At 32.4% G+C, this 20,232-nt stretch overlaps 1 protein-coding gene across 2 annotated transcripts in view; it reads left to right on the forward strand.

Annotated features, from left to right (window-relative positions):
- Window positions 1-15,065, forward strand: part of LOC106712459 (zinc-responsive transcriptional regulator ZAP1) — a 51,067-nt gene extending 36,002 nt beyond the window's left edge. For both annotated transcript variants that reach the window (XM_045685740.1, XM_045685744.1), the window contains one exon: window positions 12,574-15,065. In XM_045685740.1, coding sequence (XP_045541696.1) covers window positions 13,017-14,756 — 1,740 coding nt within the window. In that variant the 5' untranslated portion in view covers window positions 12,574-13,016 and the 3' untranslated portion in view covers window positions 14,757-15,065. The remainder of the gene's footprint in view (window positions 1-12,573) is intronic.
- The last annotated feature ends 5,167 nt before the right edge of the window (window positions 15,066-20,232 follow it).

The raw sequence follows: 20,232 nt of genomic DNA on the forward strand, positions 1-20,232 counted from the left end.
TAAACGGATAAAATTAAAAGATAACTCGACCTCGGCCAATTATTAAATATTCGTTTAGTAAAAAAAAAAAATTAAATTAACGCTTTTAAAATGTGTGTTTTAAAAATTAAAGCAGTACGTTTACTGGGTTGTTAAAAAAATCAATCAAGTTGACATCTAAGGGCTATATAAGGGTGTAGTGTACTATATATATTGTAATAAAGGTTCCTGGATACGTGAGAATCTAAGTAACCACAAATTTTTTCTCGCTTGTAGAGGTTTCTCTCTTACCAAGTGTCTCGCTAGTGAAGAGTCATTCTCGTCCGCTGCGTCAGATCGAACAATGACTCTCGTTTATAAAGGTTTCTCGCTTAATCATCTCGCATAACATGACATATATCGCTTTTATAAAGTTGTTTGAGATCAAAACCCCTTTATAGAAACCACAACACTAAAAGCAATTTTTTCCTGATATTGAAATTCTCCGGATTTGGATCAAATCTTGTGTAATAGATACCTGAAACCATAAAATTATAAGCGACTGTTAAAAGCCTATCCAAAAGTCTGAATATTTCATTTTTTTAAGTGAATATATATTCAATATAACATAAAGAACATATTATATGATTAAACATAGAATAAGTCATCGTAATTACGATAGATAAATTCTTATAACATGAATGTTAGAGCCTACCTTAACATGTTAACAATAAAGGTTCTTGAAACAATGTAATACAAATATTACTCATTTTTTATAATAATAAATGTATTATAAAGCACATACTTTAATAAAAATATGAACATTGTTTAAATGGTCGTGGGAATTGCATTTGGTTAGCAAGTCATCGGATCAACATTCATATAGTTCACAGTATTTTATATTTACTTAACACTTGTAATAAAATATTGTATGATGTATAATTGTAATACAATACTGCATAATTGTGAAACTGTTAATTTATCTTCATTTTTCTCTTTTAATGTTAATGCCTCTTTAATAGAAATAATGATAATATGCAGACAGTATTATTCAATTTTGATAGCATTGTTTAAATAATCTAATAGAATGAAGCTTCAAAGTTATTTGATTTATCAAAAGTACATTCCTTTTATTAGCTTTATCCGCGACTCCGTCCGCGCGGAATAAAAAATAGATAACGGGTAAAAATTATCCTATGTCTGTTTCCTGGTTCTAAGCTACCTGCCCACCAATTTTCAGTCAAATCGATTCAGCCGATCTTGAGTTATAAATAGTGTAACTAACACGACTTTCTTTTATATATATAGACTAGCTTTTACCCGCGACTCCGTTCGCGCGGAATAAAAAAAATAGAAAACGGGGTAAAAATTATCCTATGTCCGTTTCCTGGTTCTAAGCTACCTGCCCACCAATTTTCAGTCAAATCGATTCAGCCGTTCTTGAGTTATAAATAGTGTTACTAACACGACTTTCTTTTATATATATAGATATTTGAAGAATATAAAAGAATGTGTCACAAATTTCATCTAATATGCTAAAAATTGTACTGAAAAAACACAATATTCCGCGTTCAATATTCCATGCGACAAGAATGCTGTATTGTAAAATCTGTGTCATGTTTTAAGAGGTCTCATTTACAAAATTCCAATACGAATAATAATTGGCGATTCAAAATAAAAAAACAAAATTTTTCATTCTAAAAAAGTAAATTTGTACATTATTTACAATGTCATTAAAATGCAATACATTTTGTTTTTATATTCGGTATATATTTTTCGTATGCAACCAAGAAATTTGAAGTATCGATAATAATTTATGTTGTAATAGTGCCACTCACTAATTAGAATATAATGTTGCGTATGCAGGTCACTGTGTCTTCTCATCTCAAACGCTTAGTAAGCTTTGTAACAAATGTTGTACATGTATTTGTCGGCTAATCAAAAAGATATTGCTATTTATTAGTTATATAATCATGGGTTTATTCTTGTATAATGTTACTGTGGCTTTCAACTGCATTGACACTTGTTTATTCCCTGTTTTTTGAAAGACAAAATAATTATAATCAAACAAGGATATCTTAAAAGGTGACGGAAACACTGCTCTGAAAATGCCATAAATATGAAATGACAGCTACAGTAGAAAAAGTGACAGTTTTTTGTTGTTGACAGGGGGCGCCAGTGAGCTATTATCATTTACTTTGACCAAGTTTGATTTAAACCCACAGGGACAGTGGGCCTAGCACGAATATTTATAACAATCGCTATCGTATCGTCACCGTCATAATTTGTATTGAAATTTGTGCAGCGTCCCTGTACAAATATATTATTTGAAAATAATATTATAGTATCATGTAGAGTCGTCGAGAATTCGCACTGCGTTGGAATTACAATAATTTTTCCATAATTCGGTTAGAAATATATGTAGACCTCATAAATCTACACGTTCACAGTGAACACAGATTATTGCTGAGTAAAACAAAATAATAAAAAAAGGAATTCACTATTGTAATTTGGCATAAAGAATATGTGTAAAACAGAGTACAAACTAATAGTCTGTAGATGCCGTTTGTTTTAATAAAAAAAAAATACTAACAAAAATAAAATGTTTAATGCGGAGCATATCTGTACTTACAATCAGAAGAAAGAATCTGATCTCTTTATTTCTGTACTCGTATTACTCGTACAGCCTGCAAGTAAAAAATATCAAGCGGACCAATTAAAAAGGCCATTATCGATATAAATAAAGATCAAGTTTATTGATTTAAATTGCAAAGGAGCACATCTACCGGATTTGGAGTGAAGTCGCGCGTCTGACACCTTCCGCGATCGAGGACGAGCACTGGATGACAGGTCACATGTGCATTACATCAATTTATTCCAGTTACAATTGTAACGTAAGCCTTGTCGGACAGATTATAATTACGATCCATAGATCCACGATACCAATAATCGCGGCGGCTTGATGGATGGGACGGAGGGTTGAATTGTAAGGAATTTCTTTTTTACTTATATATAGGATGTGATTTGGTTATAAATTACAAATATAGCAATCCATTTTCAAAAGACCAAATATTATAATTTATTAATTATTAATCAAAAGAAGTAAATATGAAGTAAGATTTTGTAAAACCGGTTTGACTAGTCACTTAATAAAATTAGGTGGTTTTAAATTTCATCTTTATTGTATAAATATGTCTATTTAAATTCCAACCAAATAGAGGCACTTTTATCTGTAACTCTAACAAATATACTTAAATACTATAGAGTTATTAGTCTCTATTTATTGGAAAACGATTACTCAATGAAATAAAGTTGGTGCATTTAACTTAATTTGAATAATTGAAATAGGATTAGATTGTAAATGTCGGCGAGCGAAACACAATTAGATCATAGGAGGCTGGCGGCTGGGTACTATATCTTCAGGTTGCGATCTATGTTAATCGTTGCACCAGGACATTAAGAGAGACACATCGGTAATGGCCAGTACGGTGCGACGCTGGTCGGTCGCTCAAGGCTGCAGCACTCGGTGAAAGGACTCAACGTGAATCTGGATCATCCCAGAGACCACAGATGCAATTCCAATGTGCTCGTACAATAGCTATTCGCCGAAGTGTAATGTAAGCGGCCTGTCGTAATACATCACTGATATCTAACCATTTATAACTTCTGCTGTCACATCATCGATTCGGAAAACTGTACCGAGTACCAGTCCGGTTGGTACGCGGTGTTCGCGTAAAGTCCGCGAGTCGAGCGTCGACACCATCACAGAATATGCAAATGTTTGTACGTCGTAACGTTACGAAATATTACCAGCCGATAGACGAGATAATACCTATAAATAAGGACAAACTGTTAATGGCGAAATAAGCTGATGGTGTGAGATCACGACTTTGAAATTATCGGCTGCTGCTATTATCGGTGTAAAGGGACCGCATTAGCTCATTTTTATGATGATTGAAGTAAAGAGCATTATGCTATGCAAACGTTATTGCGCTGTCGTAATTTTAAAAGAAGCGTTGTCGGTCTAAAGACATATTTATTTTATCAAGTATTTTATTCATATTTATACAAAGAACTACATTTAATATTAAGATTGAGTTTTTTTAATTGGTATAGGGTAAATGTCTATTATTGGTTATCTGTATTTTGCTAAAGATATTTTTTACAGATTTCATTAAGAGAACTTTACAGTAAAATGGAATAGACAACGTTACGTTTAATATTTAATAAATTTCCTTTAATATTCTACACGTAACTAATTTCCAACTGTTCATATTAAAGATTACAGTATAGTATACTCAAATTATAATGTGGACGACGTTCAATAGGAAAAAATAATAGACACCAATTCCGATTTAAGTATAACACGTGTCTAATTAAGAAACTAATATCCAAACGAGCCCGCGGGCCAAGTTATATACAGATATAAAATTATAAATTGCTTTAGATGCCGCTATTCGTTAGATTAGATTTCCTTGATGTTGGCGTAATTTCCAACTTATGTGAATACTTTGATACTACGAGTTTCAAATTAATATTTTGTTCAGTTATGCGAAAAGATACATATATATTAAATGATATTTCCTTAGTGATTAACCCTTGAACCCATCTTATAAATGTAATGTTACAATTTTACAATAAAAAGGTTTACAACAAAATACTTTATTATTGGTATAGCATTTCACTATTGCATTATAAAATTGTAACAATATGTGGTTTTAACCACATCTGCGATGGAAAATTTACAACGGTATTAAAAAAAAACATATTTTTTGATGTTGGTTTGACAGGTAGTATTATTTTATTTCAAAGTCACATGAAAGAAACATTGAGTCTATTAAATGTACATGACAGTTTCGTGTGATGAAGACATCAGTTGAGAATTCTTTATTCTTCATAACCAAAATTCAACTTTCTCAAAGTTTTATATTTATTTAGGAGAGGATTATATTATATTCAATTAATTTTCTTTATTTTGTTGTTTTGTTTTTAAAGTTGAAAATAGATTGTGAAAGTTTTTAAAACAAAATCTTGAATTTTAAATAAGAAGACTGAAAAAGAGTTTTTAAATCTTTGAACATCACATTAAAACTTAATCGGTCAATTGTATACCAGTTCATTATTGGTAATCGTAAGATATAAAAGAGTAGCGACGTACGTCCATCATTATAGACGGCAGTGTACGTACATAAAAACTTGCCGAGGTACTGTACATAATTGCACCGACTGTAGCTGACGATTAGTAGACGTTTTTATGTTTTCTAATGCATTATGCCCATTGAAGTACACGTCAAAGTAATGTTAATCGACGATATGAAATGTTTGACATGCCTTAAACTAAACATGTGATAAGTTAAATAATTTTAAGTAGAAGTTAATTGGCTTTGACCTGGTTGTATAGCGCTATTGACTGTAATTCAAAATAACTTTTAAGTATATATTTACGTTTTTTAGTAAAGATTTAAATTTTTTCGGCATCAGTCTACTTTTTCTTACTACGACGTCATAACGAAGGATTCAGCCAGTCGCAGTGTATAGCGTTATTGTAGTTGTATTCTACCGATCTATCAAATGAAGTATACCTCCCCTTCCCATTTATAGATGACAACCATAAAAACAATGGTCATAATAGTTACTAATGTCGTAACTGGATCGAAGTGTTTTATTCAAAGTTTTGGTAGAGCATTTTACCTACTCCTTTAAAAAATGCTTAAAAATAAAATGCTAGATACTGCATTTTTATTACGGCATTACATCATGTACAGGTGTGGAATGAAAACAAAACCATGAGAAACAATATCGTTTAATGTTTCTACTTTTAACTACTAAGACTTTTTTTTAATGTTTTATAAGTGCGAAAATTAAAAACTTAGCTAGTTTTGGTTTAGTATTTAATTATAAAATTATGGAAATAAAATAAATATTTAATCAAAAACGTTTAATATTCACGACAATAAAGCATACGATTTGAACATTTCAAGGCTGTATTGATAACGATACCGACGTCCGGGTTAAATTAATCAATAATAAAATTATGCAAAAGCAATCAAAACTAAAGCAGCTATATTATTATTATTAGAGGATATTATTATACGAGTCTAATGTCACCTTTAAAATAATGTTAGTGACACAGTTGAAACTGTCCGTCGCTAAAAGGAAAATCATGACATTTAAACTGTTTCATGGTTTTGATTCCGGAACTTGGATAACTATTTTTTATTAGTAGAGAAAAACTAAATCCATTTACAATTTCTACGTATTCTATTGTACTTTAATTTAGTATCGGTTAACGTTTACATGTTTATGCATTATTCTGTTTAAATGGATATTGTAGTTTTCTTTGTTACTTTCCATCTTATCGTTTTGAATTCGGATTTTCCCGTCATCTCCGATCTCACTCTCGGAAATAGCAAGACAGCAAGGTTCGCCATTGACGGATTAAAACACGAAGGACAAAAAGAATGTGCTGCACGAAACACGGATTAGGAATAGTTTAGAAAAAATATCTATAGTTTTTTTTTTTGTTTCTAGTTAAATTTATTCCAGTAATTTAAAACAATTGTGCTATGTTATCGACATGAGCTATAATCAAAAAACTTGTTGATAATCTTACGGAAAATCGTATTATTAAGTATCATATATCTCAAATACCACTTACAACCATCAAGCTGTTGCTGCTTTCTTGTAATAACAACAATAAGCACATAAAACTTGAAAATTCTTGACCTAATTTGTTGTTTGCGTCGGTTTCGCGGAGGACGTACATTAAAGTCGTTAAACACCATAAGAGAGACACGAAACGAGATCAAACCGGATCCAAATCGGAGGGAGCGTATTCTGTAACTGGAGCACTCCGGCGTCTCGAATATCGCCCCTCGTGTCGATAATAAGATTTCCTTTGGTTGTTACGCTGCAGTTTCTCTTTTTTGCCAATGCACCTGCAATTTAAATCATTATTCTCAACTTTACTCACGAATACTCTTTCACTATTAAAATTAACAAATACGTTTAATAAATAAAAGCTGCATAAAAGAATAAACGTAGGACCATAGACATGTGGATCACCCAAACAGACTTTGATATAAGGTATTGTGACATGAAGAAAAACACTTAAAGAAAACATTTATAGATCCCTTAAACATACGGTCGTACAGTATTTATAGTTAACTGGTTTTGTTTAATTTTAATTCTTCCTTAGAAATTCATAATTACTCCACTCTGCCGTAAGTTTTTATTTCAAAAGTCTTTTATTAAATCTGCTGATTCCTTATACCTCAAAAATGTAATTAAGAAAAAACAATAATCTACAAGGTTAATCATGTCTCGAACGTAGGTTTATGTAATCACACAGTAAAATACCTAAAATAAATTAAAATACCACGTAGACATAATAATACTTAGGGACAACGCGGTCATCATCGTATGACTATAAATCCAGCTACACATCTTCAGTATTAAGTGCACAGTCTTAACTGAACAGTCGGTCTGTAGTCAGTCGGTCAGTCAGTCGGTCTGTTCGGTTAAAACTGTAGGTGTGCAGTTGGCTTTATGTGCGAGCTAAACTCGAACGACTAGACTGACACAGTTCGTGCCGCACCTAACAAAGCAATATCGTAAATAATAATAAAAAATATAAATCGCATTGATAACAGATTTCATAGAAATATTGGAATTTCTAAAATAATGTTCTGTCTTCATTGTGTTTCAAACAATGTCAACTAATGGTCAAACATGCCATTAATTTGGCTAGTTGACAAAAAAAGGTAATTTTTACAAAATAAATGCCAAGTTTATATAAGGTATGTTATATGGTTAGTTATTTTACTACTTGTATCTTTTTTTTATATCTGAAATCGTGATGTCTTTTAAGATGAAGACATTTTATCAATTTTTTTATATTTTACATCGATTCTTAAACTACAAACATTTATTTTTTTATGTTATAAGAATTATTTGGAATCGGTGAACTGAACATAGGAAGAAGTGTTCAAGCAAAAGACATCAACGCGTACCCTAAATTATTCTGCACTTTAACTTACATGGGCTACAGCCTGTAGAATCGTTGACCAACGACATGGAGTAATTATTTTTAATAATTGGCACCGCTAGTTTATTCTCATGTACAAAGATCATTCATTATTCAAATGCTGTTCCCAGGTTCATTAATGCCTTGCCAATACATGTGTTCATGCAATTGGCCACAAATAAGTGTTTAAACATTATTCAATATCATATTATGCTTATTAAATGTATTTAACTTATCCTGGGATAGTAAAAATATATAGAATAAAAAAAGTTAACCAATGATGTAATGTAAAATGTAAATGTATGTTAAAAAAATTTGTACTAGTAAAATAATGGAATAATTATTGAGTTTATCTAGATAACAATAGTATTTTTTTCTATTGTGTAAAATAAAATCGGTTCGAATCATGAAAGAGATATTAGTTCGAGATATTGTTTTAGGCATCACGAAACAAACGGTGTACGGAATGCAAGTAACATTTATAACGAAACGTTTAGTAACCTACATTAAATGTTTAACAGCGTGGCGCAGCGCTTAAATATACTGTAGCGACAAGCTACCAGTTATCTGCGTGGGAAACTCGAGCATGCAAGTACCGCGGGTAAATCTGGTCAATATATTTTAAGTTAGAATACGACGCAGTCTGGCCGGCACGGCGCGAGCTACGCACGGGGAATGCGCAGGCGCAGCATAAGCAATCTTAACTATTAATGCGACTAGATTGTGCATCTTTTCGAAGTATCGACGTTGTCTATAATAATTCACGCCGCAATCCACCTATATCTATGCACTGTATAATCAATTCGCTACGAGCGACATGTCTTTACTAGGTCAGCAAATTAATTTACACAGCATCGTTAAATGGAAGAACTTATTGCATCAATTCTTCGTATAAAATGGGGTTTAGTTTTATATTTTTAACGATTGCAATAAAAATACAATAAGTACTGATAAAATATGTTTTAAGGATGGACTTGTATCTGTTATGTTACTTATTCCTGTTATAAATTCTTTAGCTCAACCTTGTGTCAGCGGGCAAGTCACGACGTTAGTCCAATTTAGCATATTTATCTGAACTCACTAGATTTAATAGCTCTATGCTGACAATTGTGTTTTGTTTAAGCATTATAGATAAACTGTACTTTCATGTTTATTTAACTACGCTGTTCAAACTAAACGATTAGTTACTAAATTAATACGCAGTGTAACTGTTAAAACCGAACTCACCGATGCTTCAAGTAAATTGGATATAATAATTTCACTTTTATTACAATCTAATGGTAATGTTAAACAATTTTATGGTAAATTATTACGTGGGTACCCAGTAATATTTTAACATAAAATTGCAACAGGCATTTATAAGAGAGATCAAAGGCTGAGCGAGGCAAACGGTCATCTTTAGCGAAATGCCAAAGGTGGTTGCGACTCGCTCCTACGCGACCGGTGACGTCGTGTCGCTCTGGTATGCGTTATAGCACCATTTACGTTCGGCCAACAATTATCATCTACGAAAAAGGCAATTACAACTGCTTCCGTCTTTCCTTTGCATTTTATTTCCACATCATCACTGCGTACTGTTTTATTCCACTTGCTAACAAAGAATCGACTGCAGAAAAAGACCCTATCTTTAAAATTAATGATTCAAATTAATTTTGATAAGGTATTGAAGTGAAAATGGCGTTGCTACAGATATACTCTCGAGATTAAGCGGCATAGATGCGCTGAATCTAGTATCTTAAATCAAAGTGACAACTGAAACTGTGTTGGCAATCGCAAGTGGCAGCCAGTCACAGCGCACCTGCGCAGTCGGCGCGGTCGACGCAGTCGTCGCTGTCGGCGTTCTACCACAGGACAAGTCAAGCTTACAACGCCGATGTAATGCCAATTAAAGCACAGTATTGTCTTTGTTCGTATTGAGAACCATTTCGATACCCATAGTCCAGTATTAATTTGCACTCATTCTCGAAATACAATAAGTAAAAGTGATTATATTTTTAAATGAAGGTTGCACACAGAAAAATTAATAAAGAGAAATTTTATTATTTATTGCAAATAAATCATCCAGTTTTTGTTTCTGCTCGAGTCAGAACTGCAACTGATAGTTCTACGATTGTGATTTTAACATCTTTTATCGTCTTGACTTTAGTGATTAAACAACGTTCTATCGTCAACTCATGATATTTACTCAAGATAATATGTATCTAATATTCGTGTAGTAATTAATCGTTAATGTAAGTTAATTGAAGTTTCAAAGGCAATTGATATCGTGATTGAATAATACCTTTCAGTAAAAGATTCTAGTGGGTAAGCATGTATTCGATAATTCATAGCATTTTTTCTAACTAAACTAAAATCCAGTTATAACTTTCTAGTTTCAAAGCGATGTTTTTGTTTTATTAACCGTTTATATTTGTAAAATATTATCAATTAGAAACTGCAACAGTATTCTCAATCTTATCTGAAGATTAAAGAGTAAATGTCCGAGTAAAACCCGAAGTCGTGAGGCGAGGAATGCGTGGCGTCGTGATCCGTGCCGGCCATTGTATCGGACGACGACGGGCGCTCGCGGTGCAGGCGGCGGGGCGCGGGCGCGGGCGTGGCGCAACCCGCTCGTTAACCCACATGCACCACCTCGCAGCCGCCGATAGCTCAGCCGAACTCATCAAAATCAAATACCCACCTATTCATAGAAAAAGAAAACCTAAAGCGGTATTCACATACATATATATAAGTTTAGCAATTATTCAGCAACATTACTCCAATAAGATCGATAAGTTTTCAAATATTAGCGACGTGCAGGTCGATACAGCGTAGGAAGGCATCCCATTAAATAGACTATTCCCGATGGTAAAAGTTCAAAAGACGCTACTCGAGGAGGACGGCAAAAAATAAATCTTTGAAGCAATTTATCTTGGAGAAATCTGGTTTATTCATGATAAATAGATTTTTTCTAAAAGTCAACTTCAACTTACAACTTTTGACTAAACTATGCTTCAGCTGTTCATCCAGCTTAAGTGGCGTCACTGCAGACGATGCAGTAATAAAACTTTACCTACAATTTACATATAAATATATGTACATACATGTGAAGCAACGACGACGTTGAGCACTGATTGAATTTTGAATTTTATGGATCATTGCTGCGCTGCTACAGTGTTGTTTGCTAGTTAAAATGTGAGAGTACTTAAATATATTAATTTATTATTATCTAAAATACGACATACTCAACGTTATTAATTAACAGGTTGTTTATATTTAGTTTTGTTGAAAATTTAAACAGTTACTTTAGAAATGACAATCCACGTAATCCGTAATCCAATAAAACTTCCAAAAACTATATTAAAAGATATAGAGATACAAGCTAGATCAAGAAATTAATACTGACTGAAAAGATAAATCAAATACTATTGTGCATACGACTAAAACCAATTGTATTGTAGTGGTACAAGGATGTAAAATAACCGCGTATTCACGCCTCGTGAGTATCGTCTCCGGCGGCTCTAGCCGATTCGTATGTACATACACAGATTATTTATATATCGTCATTATTTCGTCAAATTTCAACAAGTTGTGATTGTATCAGCTGACAGATGTAACATGAGAGCGGGTGTTTCGCTCCCTCGCGCTTGCTCCAATTCATCGTGTCATTTGACAGACCTTTCTCATTTTACGTGTACTGAATCAGTCATGGAAGAATGATATATTTAATATTACACCTGATACTGGACTTAAAATGTTCTAATAATCTTAATACTTATGTGAATCTAAATTTAATTCTTTAATTTATACTGCTTTGGTTGATGCAGCGTTTCAAGGAAATAATGTTCTATGAGAATTTCTATTAATTATTATTATTTACGTTTTGGAATAATTTCAAGTAAACTTAAGAAAAATCACAAAAAATATTAGTTTAAAACTATAAAACAAAATTTAGATGTTTAAATCAGATTCATCAACGCAAATTATGTAACGCTTACCGATACCCGATAATTTTTATTTATTATGCGAGTTAAACATATGAATTTTGAATTAGAATATTACAGAATCTCATTCACTGATACATCACAATTTAAGAATAATTTTAATTCTCATAAAATGTTTATAAAGTTACTAACTTTAAATTTAAATACTCGATTAAAGTTTTTATATAATAACAGACTATGTTTACTTGATAATTCAAATGTGACTTTACTAGTAATTGTGATTAGTTTTCACTGTTGAGAGTTTAGTTTAAATGCGAGCGTCACGAGATGTTCGCTCGACCAGTACGTGACTAGTTCGGCCTATTTAACACAGGCCCCGAACACGAACCAGTAGTTTATTAATTAAACATTCGAATACCATGTACAGGCGGATTCAATTAAATAATCGCTAAGATAAAATACCACTATACGAAAATGTTATCTGCAATAATTTAAGTTAAAAAATGAATTCTTTAAGGTTGATCGAATCGTTAGGGTAATATTGTGGATAAAATTATATTCATTTTCAATCTGTCACTCTTTATAGTTAAGCAACTTACAAATAAAATTACTTCCATGCGTGTTTATTTGATTTGCAAATTAAATGTTTATTTGTTTTGTTTTCAGATTAATCAGTCGTCGAGCTTTAGCGAATTTTGATCAAGATCATGGAACAACAAGAGCTCTGTAACGCCGCCGCCGAGAGCCTGCTGTGCTGAGTTCTTGTCGCTCACAGTACGGGGTTGGGGTGAATAATGGGAAAAAGACACGTCCGGATCAAGTTTGCACATTCCATTGGTCCGCCTATTGATTTGAGCAAGTTGGATAGATCCAACTAGCACCCCAACCCACGCCCCTTCTTATGCATTATCAGTTACCGACGCTCTAGCGACTGCCAATAAAGTACAAGTCATAATCGGGTTATACATTATTCATTTATATATTTAAAAGATAAATTTAGATTTACTTACTTTAGTACAAACTTTAATCAGAAAAGGAATACGGCGACTTAGCTGATGTTGAAGAACAAACCGGGTCGTTATTCTCGGTTAAAATAATAAACTGTAGTCATGACGGCCACTGCACCAGAATTGTCCAAGTCAGATTTCTTTGATTTCGTGACATCTAATGACGTTACTGACGCCCAGTACAAACAACAGATGCGTTCTGTTAATGTGTTCATGGAATCGCCGGACTCGAGGTCGAACCCTTTGTTGTCGGAAGAACCAAAAGAACAAAATAACAATAGCTTATTGAGCGTGGCGGGAGGACAATCTACTGTTAGTAACAGCATGGCCTCGGCGACCACTTCGAATACGTTACAAAGTTTTGATTCCATATGGAACGTAGATCGAGACCGGGATCGTTTAGAAAGTGCGATGTTGGAAGACCTCAACAAATTTTACTGGAATCAGGATAGTGAAATAAACGGTGCGCATCCTTGCACTGACACCGCCATCTCCAACAAACTAATTAGTAACAACACGGACGGACAAATTTATACTCTAACCGTATTGAACCAAGATATGGGTGAACCGAATCCTAACCGATACTGGACAAAGGAAGAAGACGTCTCCATGTCGAGCCCCACTGACATAGAGCAACAATCCTCGCTAGATCTCGAGTCGATATTAAATATGAATGGTTTCCCTAACGACTTTAGTCAGGATTCTTTAACTACTAACATACTACCAAAAGTTGAAAACTTTAATTATGAAGATACGGAATCAGAAAATCAAAGTGCAGACATGAGCACGAGTAGCTTGGTTAAAATAGAACCCTTCAGTTACGATGAAAATGACTTTCAGAGTAACGACAAGAAAGATGATTCATGTAGTTCTATTGTAGGGACTCCGACTATATTAGATAGTCAAGCAGAATTTAACAACAACAACAACGACTGGAAGTTAACAGATCAAAACACGGAATCTAATGAGTCTTTACTGAGAAGTGCTCTCCAAGGGAAAGCTTTTATTAGATATAGCACGATACAAAAGAGTAATATGTCGAAAGTAGATGCAGAGACGGAGTTGAAAAGGGTTATCATAAATAACAATAATAAAGCCGACGTTCCATCAATGTACCCAGACACTAAAGTTAGTGAAACAGAACTATTGATGGCCATCGCACCACAAAGTGGAAACGTAAATATTTCAATACTATTAGAAGATCCTACTGCGACTGTCATTGCAAACGGTGACAATCCGTCCTCGACTCAAAGCGTCGACGATATTTTACTTTCCCAATTAGATGCTAATTATCCTGATGACTATGAGAAGCTAAAACGAATAGCTACAGAGTTGGGCGAGTCCGTGCAGCCGTTTTGCACCGTCGAACCCATCGACCCGACCCGGAGTGTTTACAATATTCATCATGTAAACGGTGAATTAGTAACAATGATTCCGGCGAGTGAAGTACAAATACCCCAGCACTTACAAATTGTGACCACGTCACCAGCGGTGACCAGCACGAAGTCTGTGAGCAAGAAATATAAACGAATTCAAAACAAGAATCCACCGCCGTCAACGCAATCGCCATCAGGGACTGCGATACAAGCGGCCACATCTACGTCGAACGGCGTTAGAAAAGAAAGATCTCTTCATTATTGCTCGATTTGTTCGAAAGGTTTTAAGGATAAATACTCCGTTAATGTACACGTTCGAACACATACGGGAGAAAAGCCTTTCTCTTGCTCACTTTGTGGTAAAAGTTTTCGTCAAAAGGCGCACTTGGCAAAGCATTATCAAACTCACATCGCACAGAAGAGCGCCGCCGCCAATGGGACGGCCAAACCTACTAAGCAAAGGTAACCGTAGCACCATCGCTAAACTTTCGTCGGTATGCAAAGATAGTCAAAGGAACTTTATTACAGTGAGAGTGATTTACTAAATAAATACGTAAAGGCTGACATATCACAGAAGAGTTGGTAAGGTGCTAAATAAACTAGTAGTTATAGAGAAATAAGGCAGTTGTGTATGGTGAAATATTCGTCGGATACTCGAGGCCGTAATGATATTTGTTAATTTGTACGTAATTCCGTCCGTTACCGAAATACTTTTAAGTCTAGCTAGTTTTAGCTAAGAACAAATACAGTTAAGTGAAATTTATTATGAGATTTTTTCAATTCTCCGTTCCATACTTATTAGTCATGTCTAAGTTTTAAGAAATATAATGTAATTTGTTATTTTTTACGATCAGCTGTCGTCGATTTTTCAATGATCTTTATTATGAATCAATAATACTCACAGTTTTTTACTACTCGTATAATAAACCGCAAGAAAGGCTCAATTCTTAAAATAGTTTTTACTATTTACTGTGTAAAAAGTTATCAGATTAGTTGCCAATAATGATGTGCAGCTTTAGGATTATCTACGAGTCCGCCGGCGCCGTAATTTCTCCCGCAGAGCGACCGACTAAACTTTCTAAAAAATGAAATATAAAAAAAAAACAGAGCAAAAGAACGAGCATTCAGTACCCACCATCTTTCACCGCTCGACTATCGTATCTATACATAACATTCCTCTTAGGTCAATTTACCGCATTCTTTTTTTATTATTTGCCTACACAGTACTGTGAATGTGAAATCTAATGATAGGAATTTTATTCCTTATTTCACAATCACAAATTTCATTAAATATTAAAAGGCTTTACAAAACGTGGTTCTTATTTTGAAATTGTATAAATAACGACAATTAAATTAAATCGATTATGTCAGAATCATTATTTAACTTCATAGAAAAGATAACATGAAGTAATAAATCTAAATGTGGTAGTTAGAGTGGGTTTTCTAAAACTAACTATTCCAGTGAAGGGCAAGTTAATTCTGATATTACATCTTTCATCGTAGAAGAGAGGCGTTATTATTGCCAGAACGCTATAAATTTGTAATAGACGTGGTATAACTGTAGTGTTTAATTTTGTACATTTCCTTTCTCATCCAATTGGCCTTTCTTTGTTTTATCCACACAACATCATCATTAAATTTCACCTCACTTACTATTAAGGAACTTATTGTTTATAAACTATATTGATTTATAAGATAGAGAATATTACCAACAGTATCAAATTACATTTTCTTTAATTACTTGAAATCAAAACTATGTTGCTTTCATTTTTTGTTATTGTGTGGGAACTGCGTTTTGGTTTTTAATATTACGAATATATCTTTCACTTGCCTTAAGATGAGGACGGTCCACACCTTACAAACCTATCAAAAATATTTTACATGGCAAATCTTTGGGCAAACACATTTTTAACGCACGAAAATTTTAAAAGACGTCTGTAACATTTCATTTATCTTGTCTCCTGCCTTGCAATACATGTTTTAGGTAATTTAAACTTAGCTTCCTTAATATTATAAGACTATTAAGACAACAGACCTGCTTTCCTTTGAGAAAGACAAAATTACTTCCTTTTTATTTATATCTAACGTTATAGGTTATATATCTAGCTTCCGCAAAAACAAGACCTACACACTTAGGCGATTTCCTTTTATGTATCGGATGTCATAACGGCAACGTCAATCATTAGAATAAATTAGGGACGGATGCTCAAATTGTAATAATTATCAATCATTGAATTTCGCGGCGCCAACAAACGTTGTGATTCATGCTAAGCAATCTTTTTGGTCGAATTACATCGCTTCTGTCCTTATTTAGATAGTAAGGATGAGAAAAATATTTCAAAGTTGGTTCATTTGAATTCATCGAATACAATAATTTTGCCTTTTCGAAACAGTTATCACAGTCGTAATATATTTTACAAAATTTCCTCACTTTTGCTAAACACACAAAATAACATTATAAAGGCTCTGTGGGTAAAATTACGTGATCAACGCCAATATTTTCTTTTTATCTTTGCACTTTATTGGTTTATGACAACTTTTTGCATTTTCATAATTACTCTTTTCTTGCCAAACTTTTTAATAACATTATAAGTATTAAAAGTTGTCAAACACTGCCTTAGAAGTAATGTTAAAGTCTGAGTGAGAGATTTTAATTTTAAAGTATGTTGCTGTTAATTAAAATGGATGTCGAATTATACGTAAGATTTGTTCAAAAACATATTTACAAATAAAAACAAAAATATTTGTATAATATTTACATAACTTTTAAAAATCTGTAACTTGATTAGAGTTACTAATTTTATTTTATACTTTAACCTCCAAACAACGAATTAAAAAATCATCGGCTTCAAATCGTAAATATTTATTTCTATGAATTGTTTTGAAATAAATCTATAATGTTGTGTTTTTTCGAGTTTATATTTAATAATAACTTTTATTAAATTTTATAAATGATCAATAGAGATATCCTTTAACAATACTCATTATTTGTAAATATGTACAACAGAGAGATTTAAGGAAAATTAATTTTGTGACTTAAATTTATACTCTACCACTTGTATCTCATTAGATGGTATTTTGAAAGTTAGCGAATTTATAGATTTTTTAAGATAAATAAGAAACTTTTTTGAGAGATTTACCAATTAGAAATAAGAAACTATGGCTACCTTAATGTAATACGAGCTCGTATAAATAATGGTTTGTTAATATATTCTTGTAATATATTATGTTGGTTTTTGAGAACTTATTTGAAAACAAAAGACGGATTTATTAATATTGATCGATCATTATTGCATTTGTTCCTGAGTTGATTATTAGATTTTATTGATTGTAATGTCTCGTTTATAAGATTATATTATAAATAATTCGAATATGAGTAATTTAAAGATTGCGTAATGTCAATGTTAGATTTAAGGACGATGTGGATGACGTTAAATTCTCTAGCATTTGGTGCCGTTAAAATGGTCTTGTAAATATTTTACTATTTATTTTGTGGTTTCGACAGTTGCTCAATACGTGAAGGGCTAAATTTTTTTATGGAATTGTCCACTTCATCCTTAAAACTGAAACCGTCCTGTACAATACTTTCATTATTTATTTTATAGAATTATAGTTAAGTTTACAAAAGGACACAAAAAAGGTTATTGTAATTTTTGATTAACCCGAGCTGTGATTTTGCTTACGTTTATCTTTAGACGCAGTGTCATTTGAATACATCGAATTGTAAACCATTAAGAAATAGTACACGTATGTATTTCCTTAGTTGGCACTGTATCCAAAACTCTAATGTCTTCCCATGATTATATTTTTTCGCGTGATACTTTTGTTTAATAAGAAATAATATTAGAACTACACCGATAAAAACAATTTTAACGAGCATTTTAAGCTAAAAATATCCAAGATTTCACTTTACCCTGGAATATCAATATCCGAGTGCACGCACTACTAGAATTGTTTTTAACAGTTTTTATAGCGCCAAATAAGTATTTAAATATTACGTCAAGTTATTTTATAAATTCAATTAAAAAATAACAACAATTTAATTAAAAGTACCATTTTTAAGAATATTTTTTTATTTTTATATCACACGGTATATTTTTATAAATTTTTGGAGATAATTTCTATATTTTCGTGTTAAGCAAAAGTATGAGGTGAAAATGGGCTTGTCAGATATAATCTGGTCACATTTATCAGTATCAGATACTTTTAGTAAGTTTCGTATCGTTTAATGAACTTTAGCTACCATAATTTTTACATCGTTTACAGTTTTGTATTGAATTTCTTATATTTTTTACTTTCCTACTTAAGTTTTGCTAATAAAATGTTTTTTATAATACGAAAGTTTTTTTATTTATTTATGCAACTTATTTTATATGTCCCCACATACATTTATGCATTATTCATCAATTGCATTGGAGGTGGAGTCACATATGGTTTTCTACGAGTAACTTAGATAAGTAGAACAACGATAAAGAAGGGTATCTTCCACCGTAAAAGATTAATCTTCTGTTACTTTAAAATCATGAATTTTCCAGTCGAATAAGTTAATTTCATATTACAGTGATCAAAAGCAAATGTTCAAGTTATTATAACAAAGTTTCTATACTTATTAACTAAGGTAAAATAAGGATATTATTGGAAAATACTTAAGAAATTTTGTTGTAGTTACTTTACTGCATAAAATAGCAATGTAATAAATGTTAGAGACGAAAACAAAAGGTGCATATAAAACAGGCGCGGTTCATCTGTAAAGCATTGTTCGCTCGGTTCCGACCTCCTCTGGCTGTACGGTAATTACTTCTATTGTCAGTAACACGATACTATCTAACGCTTCCGATGGATTTACTTCAACGAATCTGCTTTCCATGCATTGTTTATAACAAGTTTAAACGGACACTGTATCCATGGCCGTGTATTGACCATCCGCTACTATGATAACTTTTAAATGCAAAAGTTTGGATACATGGATTTTTTAACTAATGCATCACGTTAGAACGATATATCTGAGTTGTATTTGGTACAAAGATAGATTACATTCATAAATATAATACATGTATACGCATTTTATCAAGAGAGATAGAACATATAAATTCGAAGAAATACTAGTGTATTATTTATTTTATGGTTTGCTACGAAGCAAATATAGATAATATTTACAACCTCTAGATACGAATGTAAGGCCTGAGAAAGAGACTATGATTTATCAACATTTTTACTAATAAATCTTTTTAAAGGATCTAAAAAGTGTGAATGTGTTCTTGTAAAAAATAAATACAAGCTTTTTCTCACGTAAACATGTGTGTGATGACACGGTTGATTGATACCGTGAGCGATAAGAACGACTTCAAATCCAGTGTAGAACGCATGAATATTAACAAGACATTCACAACACGATAACTAATAATATATTTCTTAAATATGGGCTTCGGTTAATCGTTAAATTAAACTTAAGACCTCAAGAGGCTGACTTTAGAAAGCTGTTAGTTATCGAAATAAAGATGATATTTGAGCGCAATATTTAAATGTACATAATAATTTTAATCTCATATTTTTTTAATCTTCGTGAAATGAGATTAACAAAATACCAAATCGGTAACACGTGAGCATCAGAAGAGAGAGATTTACCACTATTATAAGTAAGTACTTGTACATTAATGATATCGGTTATCTAGGTAATCCATTAAAAGTAGGCTCTTTCTATGAAAAAAATCTCACGACTAAATGTCTAGTTTTAAAATTTTTGATTTAATTTTTTTACCATCCCCTTGAATGCAGCATAGAATATATATTTAAACTTTTCTTTCCTTGTAACAAAATCTATGCAATGTTTGATATTTATAAAAATTATAATTTACACTTTACCATATTAAGACGAAATTAAATGTTTAATTAGTTTGACACTGAAACAAATTACAGTAAACAAGGAAATAAAGCAGTTTTAC

The sequence above is a fragment of the Papilio machaon genome, chromosome 3 (assembly GCF_912999745.1).
Source record: "Papilio machaon chromosome 3, ilPapMach1.1, whole genome shotgun sequence".
NCBI lineage: Eukaryota > Metazoa > Arthropoda > Insecta > Lepidoptera > Papilionidae > Papilio > Papilio machaon.